Source organism: Etheostoma cragini, chromosome 20 (assembly GCF_013103735.1).
Source record: "Etheostoma cragini isolate CJK2018 chromosome 20, CSU_Ecrag_1.0, whole genome shotgun sequence".
NCBI lineage: Eukaryota > Metazoa > Chordata > Actinopteri > Perciformes > Percidae > Etheostoma > Etheostoma cragini.
Window position 1 is genome coordinate 23,010,610 of NC_048426.1, and position 10,117 is coordinate 23,020,726.

The 10,117-nt window shown below is 39.4% G+C and overlaps 1 protein-coding gene across 1 annotated transcript in view; it reads left to right on the plus strand.

The window, feature by feature from the left end:
- LOC117935470 (disheveled-associated activator of morphogenesis 1-like) overlaps positions 1 to 10,117 on the plus strand; it is an 18,294-nt gene that overhangs the window by 1,727 nt on the left and 6,450 nt on the right. The window contains exons 3-12 of the mRNA XM_034857670.1: positions 326 to 429; positions 517 to 583; positions 977 to 1,094; positions 2,040 to 2,178; positions 2,899 to 2,957; positions 4,310 to 4,497; positions 5,786 to 6,040; positions 7,096 to 7,203; positions 7,905 to 8,002; positions 9,000 to 9,084. Coding sequence (XP_034713561.1) covers positions 326 to 429; positions 517 to 583; positions 977 to 1,094; positions 2,040 to 2,178; positions 2,899 to 2,957; positions 4,310 to 4,497; positions 5,786 to 6,040; positions 7,096 to 7,203; positions 7,905 to 8,002; positions 9,000 to 9,084 — 1,221 coding nt within the window. The remainder of the gene's footprint in view (positions 1 to 325; positions 430 to 516; positions 584 to 976; positions 1,095 to 2,039; positions 2,179 to 2,898; positions 2,958 to 4,309; positions 4,498 to 5,785; positions 6,041 to 7,095; positions 7,204 to 7,904; positions 8,003 to 8,999; positions 9,085 to 10,117) is intronic.

Here is a 10,117-nt window from a genome sequence, read left to right on the forward strand (position 1 = left end):
GGGGACCACTAAGGTCTATATAAAAGAGACTTCAGATACAGTATTAGGGGATGACTAAGGTCTGTATAAAAGAGACTTAAGATACAGTATTAAGGACCACTAAGGTCTATATAAAATAGATAATGAAATAATAACTGTTGAGCAAACACCAGCATACCTGAGCTAAAACTTCTGTATCTTTGAGTGGCATCATGTCTTAATGTTTGCCTTTGTGATTGTCTCAATCAACTGCTCTCAGTATCTTTCTTTACCTTTCCTACATTTACATATTGTCCACCAAACAGATGAATATGATGATTACATTATGCCTGTGTGGGTTTTTCAGACCAGTTTGGAGTTCCGCGTCCATTTGCGCTACGAGTTTCTGATGTTGGGCATTCAGCCGATCATTGACAAACTACGCTCCAACGACAACGCCACCCTGAACAGGTACACGGCTGCACCTAAAGGAGCACGCTGAAACATGAGTACTGGGTTGTGGAACTGACAAATAACTAATGATTGTGTTGTTTCCAGACATCTGGACTTTTTTGAGATGTTGAGGAATGAAGACGAGCATCAGATGTCCAAACAGTTTGACGTTGTAGGTCATTTTAATCAAATCTTTACTGTCCAAAGATTTTCTCTTTACATCTTGTCTTGCATAATGTAGTCAGTATATAGCTGGAATATGTTTTTGATTTTGTCTCCATAAATTCACTTGAATCATGTCATTGATGATTATTTGCCTATAATGTCATTGTAAAAATGTTTTGTGAAAGCATCAATGTCAACCATACAACATCGATATTGAATTTTTTGGTCAAGAATATCATTATATTTGATTTTCTATGTATTATGTATTATGTTCTTTATAATAAAGCACAATTGTGCTAGCTTATCTTTAGCATTACATTTCATTTTTATGTTAACTAGAATGTGAAAATGCAAATCAGCTGATGTGCCTCTGCTGATAAATGTCTTTTTTTCCCGTCAGGTCCATGTAGAAACTAAAAGTGCGAGCCAGATGTTTGAGCTGATAAAGAGAAATCTGAGCCACACTGAAGCTTACCCTCACCTGCTGTCGGCCCTGCAGCACTGTCTCCTCATGACACGTGAGACCGCCTGTCTGATACTGACTAAACTGTGTTTTGTAACTCTTGTGTCAACATACGATAGGATAATATACTTTATTAATACCATGCTGGGGAAACTCCTTTGTCAAAACAGCTCAAAAGAAAAATGTACACACATCAGAATAACACAAATACACATTAAATAAAGGTAAAATTGTAATTGTAAATTATTGTTGTTCTCCCACATCAGACTTTTTTGTGGCTTATTGACGTTTATGATGCTTTATTTTTTAGATAGTTTTGATAGTTTACCACTGCCAACACTAGTTTTACAATTATCCTTGGAAATCGGGAAATTAAGTCCAATTTCTAAATTTAAAAAAGCTGACATTTTGAATTATTTTGACTAACAGTTAAGATCAAAGGAAGGTTGATGACATGTATAATCACTATTCCATCGGAGTGCATAGTGTCACTATGCGCCACCTCCTCAATATAGTTAAATATTGCATTCATCAAGCAATTCAAGCAGTCAGATTTATATGAACTCTCCTTTTTATTTGATCTGCTCTTAAAAAAGTCACTCTCTGAAGCGGAGTGTGAACACATCAGACAAAAGGCAAAAAACAAAAAAAGCATCAGCCGGAAAATCAACAAGTAACATCTATCTACATCTTCTCCATCTGTTTTCTTTTTTCCCTATGCTACAAAATGGAATAAAACACAAAAAAATCCCAAATTCCCCCCAAAAAGTCATCCTTCATTTTACATCCATGTTGTTTTTTGGGCAATTTAGTTAAAAGAAACGCAAATTTCTGAAATTTTGAAAACGGGTCAAATTTGACCACAGGACAAGCACTGGAGTTGTTGGTGTCTTTGTAAATTACAGAGTGTGGTCTAGACCTACTCTATCTGTTACGTGTCTTGAGATAACCAAATAATATAATTAAATTGACCTGACAACTCCTCTCCGTCCGTGTGCAGGTAAGCAGAACCGCAACACCCTGCAGTACTGGGTGCTGTTGGACCGAATAGTCCAGCAGCTGGTTCTGCAGACGGACAAAGGTGAAAACCCCGATGTCGCTCCGCTGGAGGACTTCAACGTAAAAAACATCGTACGCATGTAAGTCTCCGGGGTTCCTAACTTTGGGAAATCAGCATTAGTGCTGCAAACTCTGCAGCTGTAGATCATATTATACCATCCCAACATTGAAACAGCTATCTAAGACAAATTGTTTTATTTTGATAAAATGTCACAAAAGAAGTAGGTACATTACACATATGAATAAGAATAGAAAACACAGAGACAGGTTTCAGAAACTGTACTGTAACACACCCATTGGGCGTCATTACCAACCTTTTTTGTTCTTGAGGAAAGTTCTCTATCAGATTTAAAAGAAAGAGGATTAGGGCCACATGTGAAAAAAAAAAATTAAAGTTAGAATTATGAAAATTAAGTCATAATTCTGACTTTAAACTCAGATCTTAAATACAATTTGTCTATAATCCTCCTCCGTAGATTCATGACGTGTCCCTATAATGATGAATGCTTTTGTCCTCAATAATTCGAGGCGCGTAAATAGCATAAATGCCCCACCTATCCACATAAAAGGGCCCTAAAGGGCCGTGTGCACACACAATAAGTACAGCATGGTAGCTCAGTTTCGGTGAAAAGCAAAAAGAAGCCAGCAAACAGGTACCATTAACCGTTACAACAACGCCCCCAAAAAGGAAACAAATGAAAGTGAAACTATGTGATGTGTGCAGTTCATTTCCTCAGCATATCACGAAGCCCAAAAATCTCAAGACTTCGGTGTGTTTTGTGTTGTTTGTGTGCCCATAGGCTCTGCAAGGAGAACGAGGTCAACCAATGGAAAGAACAAGCTGATAAAATGAGGAAAGGTAAACACATCCACTGTACCGAGGGGATCAGACGGCTGCATCCAACACAGTCTCAGCCCATCAGGCAATGCTTGGCCAGGACCCTTTGGCGTTAGTTAGTGATGCACAGAGTCTCCTTTAGCGTCTCAGACATACGTATCCTGTTACATGAGCGAGGAAAAAGGGGGAAATGGAGAGCTTGGCTGGACCGTGCAGCTGAATCCATGTTCTTTCTCCCATGATCACTGCAGGTCACTATGTACGAAAGAATTCTCAAAAACGAGACAATCGTTTCTTAGGGTTGTGATTAAGTCACCCTAAACTGTTGGCTTACTCACTTAGCTGAGAATTAATGTTTCAAAAGCGGTTTGCTAATTTCCCAACAACACAAACTAGACCTGTAAGTTGGTACATTAGGGCCCAAGAACCCGATGTGATCCAGAAGAACACATGGTAATTAGGTCGAGATGCAGAAAGTGACGCAAGGCTAGGCAGCGTTCTCTGTAGAGCACGTCTTAGCAACATGGCTATTCAAAGTGCTTTACATAAAAAGATTAAAACAATACAAGTTACAGTGCAGTCCAAGAAATTAAACAACAAAGAGCAGTTAAAAACAGTCAAAATAAAATATGAAAATAAAAGTTACAGTGCAGTATAAGAAATTAAGAATTGAAGAGTAGTTCAAAACACTTAAACATGTAAAAGCAGATAAAATAGCACACACATACACATTTGTCATTTTGTGGAAACCCAAACTTTGTTGACCAATAGGGTTGCTCTATATACACTCGGTCTTCACCATCTCATCCGTCCACCACGTGCCCCGCAGGATCATGGGACTTTGTACTCTGGTTACCCTGGTAACCAAGAGTGGAAGTGCTTCTCTTTCCACTACAACATAGTCGTCACTATGAGGCTTGGTTTAATCACGGCAATCTCTGCAAAATCCTGACCAGCTCCAACTGTTTGTTGCAGGAACCTAATCTCAAAAATTGTTAACAAAAACAACCCAAATGGTACAAAGCCACTCAGTTCACTTCAATATTCCTTTCAGCCGACAATAATGATAATTTCCCTGTTTCGTTGCTTAATCAATGAACCGTTTGGTGGAAACCCAAGCTCTGTTGACTAATACGTTAGCATTAAACACAGGAAGAACCATATTCCTTTACTATTTCATCCACCACGGGCCCCACAGGATCATGTGACTTTGTGCTCTGGTTACTCATAACCAAGAGTGGAAGTACTTCTCTTTGCACTATAATATAGTCTTCAGCGCTGCAACTCTACCTCATGGGTGACTGTCTACTTTGAATGACTCAACTTCCCAGAGGTCCCTTGTTCCTAGCTTTCTCGCCTTCTCTCCTCTCTAGAGCATCAGAACTTACAGCAGCGTCTGGAGAAGAAAGAGAGGGAGTGTGAGGCCAAGAACGAGGAGAAAGAAGAGATGGTGGTGATGCTGAACAAGATGAAGGACAAACTGGAGCGAGAGAGCAACGACCACAAGCAGAGCCGACTACGAGTGGAAGAGCTGTCGGCTCGGCTGCAGCAGCTCAGCTCGGTGAGTTACGGTGGCCGGGAAGTTCCAACGCAAACGCAAAAGCTACAACATGCATGCAAAAACCACATTACAATTACACAAGCAACAACACAAACGCAAAGCTACAACATGAATGGAAAAGCCACATTACAATTACACAAGCAACAACATGAACACAAAGCCACAACATGAGTGGAAAAACCACATTACAATTACACAAGCAACAACACAAACACAAAGCTACAACATGAACGCAAAGCTACAACATAAATGGAAAAGCCACATTACAATTACACCAACAACAACATGAACACAAAGCCACAACATGAGTGGAAAAACCACATTACAATTACACAAGCAACAACACAAACACAAAGCTACAACATGAACGCAAAGCTACAACATAAATGGAAAAGCCACATTACAATTACACAAGCTACAACGTGAACGCAAAGCTACAACATGAACGCAAAGCTACAACATAAACGCAAAGTTACAACACGAACACAAAACTACAACATGAATGCAAAAGCCACATTACAATTACACAAGCAACAATATGAACGCAAAGCTACAACATGAATGCAAAAGCCACATTACAATTACACAAGCAACAACATGAACGCAAAGCTACAACATGAACGCAAAAATACAACATAAATGGAAAAGCCACATTACAATTACACCAACAACAACACGAACACAAAACTACAACATGAATGGAAAAGCCACATTACAATTACACAAGCTACAACGTGAACGCAAAGCTACAACATGAACGCAAAGCTACAACATAAACGCAAAGTTACAACATGAACGCAAAGCTACAACATGAATGCAAAAGCCACATTACAATTACACAAGCAACAACATGAACGCAAAGCTACAACATGAACGCAAAAATACAACATAAATGCAAAAGCCACATTACAATTACACCAACAACAACACAAACACAAAACTAAAACATGAATGGAAAAGCAACTTTACAATTACACAAGCAACAACATGAACGCAAAGCTACAACATGAATGGAAAAGCTAAGTTCTATTCATCATTCTGCATGATAATATTGGGTGTTGGAGAAAAATGAAGTCAAATTTCGTCCCTTTCTCTGTTCTGAAGCAGCGATGCAGAGGTTAGACAGAGCCCTGAGAACATGCTACTTTCAAATCATGCCAGCTTCAAATCAACCTTGCCTTTAAGCCTTTTGCATATATGTGCAATATTTTGAATCATCTACAAGCTGAAAATACAAGAGCCCAGCTTCACAATGATCATAATGAATAATATTATGTGTTCTTTCCAGGTTTCTAGTGTTCCAGGAGGACCTCCTGTGGCTTCCGGTAGTTTATTTCCTCCTGGTCCTGTCCCGTTTTCCTCCTCTTCTCTTCCTCTTCCACCACCACCTCCTCCTCCTCCTCCAGGAGGCCCACCAGGTTTTGGTGGGGCTCCTCTAGCTCCACCTCTTCCACTCGGACTTTCACTAGGACCTGCCCAGAAGAAGAATATCCCTCAGCCGTCTAACCCCCTGAAGTCTTTCAACTGGAGCAAACTGCCCGAGGTACGCTTCCTACCGCCAGGTCTATTGGCACTGATCTTACTGCTGGCATTATAGCCTTTATTATTAGACTCACGGTACATAACAAACAAAATAAAAAAGACACAGATACACGAGACAGACACCAATTTAATAAGACAGCTGTACCAGTAATCCCATTAGGGGGACTAATATCGCAAAGCACTGAACCTCGGGTCAACGAGATGTAAAACGACAGAGTTACAAGAAGAATTCAAGCAACCAATACATTTATACATCAAATTCCTCAGTAAAGCAGAGACAGTAGTAACTCCTGCTTGACAGAACAATCCACCTGCACTACACCACCTTGGTTTCCTATGTTTAATGCGCAAACAATCATTGTAAGCGACCCGCAGCTTATTGAAGCTTGCCTTTTTGTACTAATACATATAGTCCGTCAATATGTCTCACGTAACGGACATGGACTGTAAAATGATTGGACGTATCATCAGTGATGTCACCCGTTGGTTTGTGAAATGCTGTTTTGAAGCCATGTACCAAATGGAAATTAGGAAAAAAAGCCCCAGGTCTTTTAACCCTTGTGTTGTCCTCCAGGATAAAAAAGCAAAAAACATTTTTGTCCCTTTTTAAGACACTTTTTTGTTTAGTTTTCACTAATACCACCTCATTACCACTAGTTTTACACTACTTTTTGGAATTCTTGGCCAATAACCCTCATTTATATAGAATTATACCAAATGTTTGAGTAAAAAAACCCAAATTATTTTGACTAATAGTTGAGATCAGAGGAATGAAAGTGATAAATTGTATTTGCAAAGTGCGTTGTATGGAATCCAATCCATTATTGTGGTAATTTGGTTCAAAAGAAACCCATATTTCAGATATAGACATTTATTTAAGGGGTCAAATTTGACCCCTGAACAAAAGGAGGGTTAAAGGAATTAGAGGACAGTAAGAAAGAACAACACCAGACTGAGCCTCTAACCTTCATTGGGATTAAACAGCTGTGAGATGCAGTTGAAATCTCTGAGGAAGAGCTGTTAAATGGACCTGAACTGCATTCTTGTTTGTTGCAGAACAAGATAAATGGAACCATCTGGAAAGAGATCGACGATGTCAAGGTGTTCAAAGTCCTGGATCTGGACGAGCTCCAGAAGACCTTCTCCGCTTACCAGAAACCACAAGTACTACACCCTGACACGCCCGCCATGACATCAGCAACACTGCCCTTCTCTCTTGATTTTCATTGACTCTTGTGTAGTGTATCTTCGGCACATCTAGCCATCCATTCATATATATCTTTTCATTGTGTCACAGATATTCACATTTTACACTAAATCAAACATAAATCCAAGAAATGCATTGGGACCCAAGAGAAGACTTAAAGCTCCTTGCACACTGAGTCCAAAATATTTGTGTATTGTGTCAATCACGTTTGCACACTGCCCGCCGAAACTTTCATCCATCATAAAAAAACAAACGCGGATTGGTTTCGATTTGTTGTATTTTGACAAAGGCTGTTCAGAAATGCAGACGCTTGCACAGTGCAATGTATTTTCTCATAACTCAGATAGTCTGCTGTCAACAGGTCTTATCTTAGGAGGAGGATTTGGTCATGATTTAAATGTTAGCCTATGGTTTTTATTGTATTGCATTCTTTATGTCATGATTTAAATGTTAGCCTATGGTCTTTATTGTATTGCATTCTTTATGTCATGATTTAAATGTTAGCCTATGGTCTATATTGTATTGCATTTTTTATGTCATGATTTCAATGTTAGCCTATGTTCTATACTGTATTGCATTCTTTATGTCATGATTTCAATGTTAGCCTATGTTGCATTGCATTCTTTTTGCCTTCTAACTCTGCTGTGTGTGTTAACAGAAGGATGCGGGGGACGAACTCGCTCTAGCGAAGAAGGTTAAGGAGCTGTCAGTAATCGATGGTCGCCGAGCTCAGAACTGCAACATCCTGCTCTCACGGTCAGTGGACACAGGGCTGGACATTGTTCGGATTTTAACAACTTTTATTCCTGTTGCGATTCTTTCTTTCAATTCCGGTTCTCATCGGTTCCTGATTCTGATTCTTTGAGGGGTGGAGTTGAAACGGGTCAAATGCTTAGTTCACAAATAAGAAGATTTTGATTCAATGGTGGTTTGCAGTGTTACAGGACTTATTCAGTGTTAAATAAAGCCCAGCTAGAGCTCCAAGGCTGCAACACAACCAGCGCCTGGTCGCTTTGGGAAGCGATGATCGGATTTGAAAGCAAATCCTCTAAATTGTTCCACTTATTTAATAAAATTTACTGGAATTGTAATTTTTTTTAAACAATTCCAGGTAGGAATCGGTTCTTGATGCCCAATCCTAGCTAGGAATGAATGAATGAATGAATGATGAAAGCTACATTTGGGTTGTTACAGCAACATCGGTGGCCATTATACATTGAAGTGCAACATCGTAAACTTGGGTGTCATAAACTTGCATTTGTTTACCTTTGGTATTTACCTTATTGTTTGCTGTTTAAGGGGAATTTCCTACCAATGAATAGCAACTTTATGAGCTATCTCAATGAACTACCTTTGGTTTCTATAAGGCCAGTAACATTTTATAAAACCTTATCTCAGTCTGTGAGTAATCCAGAGGTTTGTGTTACAGTTGGACAACATATGGCACTGACTGGAGATTCGGTTACAGCTTAAGTTAAAACACAGAGATTTTGTTATTGTTGATTGACAAATTCAGTTAAATTTCTTACAGTTGAACTTAGAAAGCCTCAGCAGCAGAAACTAGTTAATCTGTCTTTAATAGTTTCATAAAATCCTCTCTGACACATCCCTACTCACCTACAAAAAGGGCACATTTACACCAAAATACTGTACAAAAACCACTAATTTGCTGTATGAAAGAACATTGAAATGTAAAAAAAAATAAAAAGCAGAAAGAAAACAAACACAAAACATCCCAGTGTCTGTGTTTCAGGCTGAAGCTGACCAATGAAGAGATCCGCAATGCAATCCTGACCATGGATGAACAGGAAGACTTACCTAAAGACATGCTGGAGCAGGTATACACACACACACACACACACGCACACACACACACACACACACACACACACACACACACACTTTGTTGTGTTTGAGTACTCGCCACTAAGTTGCGTGAGTGCTTAATCAGAGATGCGTAACATTTTTAGCAATCAGAATCTGAAAATGTTCATTTACACCCGCTTCTACAGGTTTACAGTTAAAAATGAGCAGGCTGGCTAACACTGGCACATTGAAATGTAACAAAATGTAGATTAATGTGTGTTGTCCTACAATAACATAAAGGAAAAGAAACAGCTATAAACATTGTTAGACACTAAAACAATGGAGATGTTCTGTGGCCATTCCCATTTTATCTCTGCATTGGGAGAAAGTGGCCATGTTAGCTGTTAAAGTCCAATTTCATTTTTCTCGTAGACAATGTCAGGTGACTGGCTTTTGTACTGATGTAGTACCAAGATAGATAGATAGATAGATAGATATTTATTGATCCCAAAAAAATGGGAAATTACAGTGTTACAGCAGCACACAAAATATACATACATACAATATACATGAAATAATAATAATTATAATAACAAAATATAATAATAAAATATAAGAATGTAAGAACAAATATTTAAGTATATACAAGATCGGAAAAACAAAATGTGCAACTGTTTAAATATAAGTATGCTAAAAAATGTAAATGAACCAATCGTTCGGTTGCCCTTATTGCAATATTGTGGTGTCTCAGGGTGTCATCTACCCCCCAGGGATGAAGTTTTGAAGAGTTTTATTGTCTGTGGTAGGAATGATTTCCTGTAGCGGTCCGTGCAGCATTTAAACTGTCGGAGCCTCTTAGAGAAGCTGCTCCTCCGTTGGACCAGTGTGGGGTGGAGAGGGTGGAGCTGCTCCTCTGTTGGACCAGTGTGGGGTGGAGAGGGTGAACCTGCTCCTCCGTTGGACCAGTGTGGGGTGGAGAGGGTGAACCTGCTCCTCTGGTGGACCAGTGTGGGGTGGAGAGGGTGGAGCTGCTCCTCTGTTGGACCAGTGTGGGGTGGAGAGGGT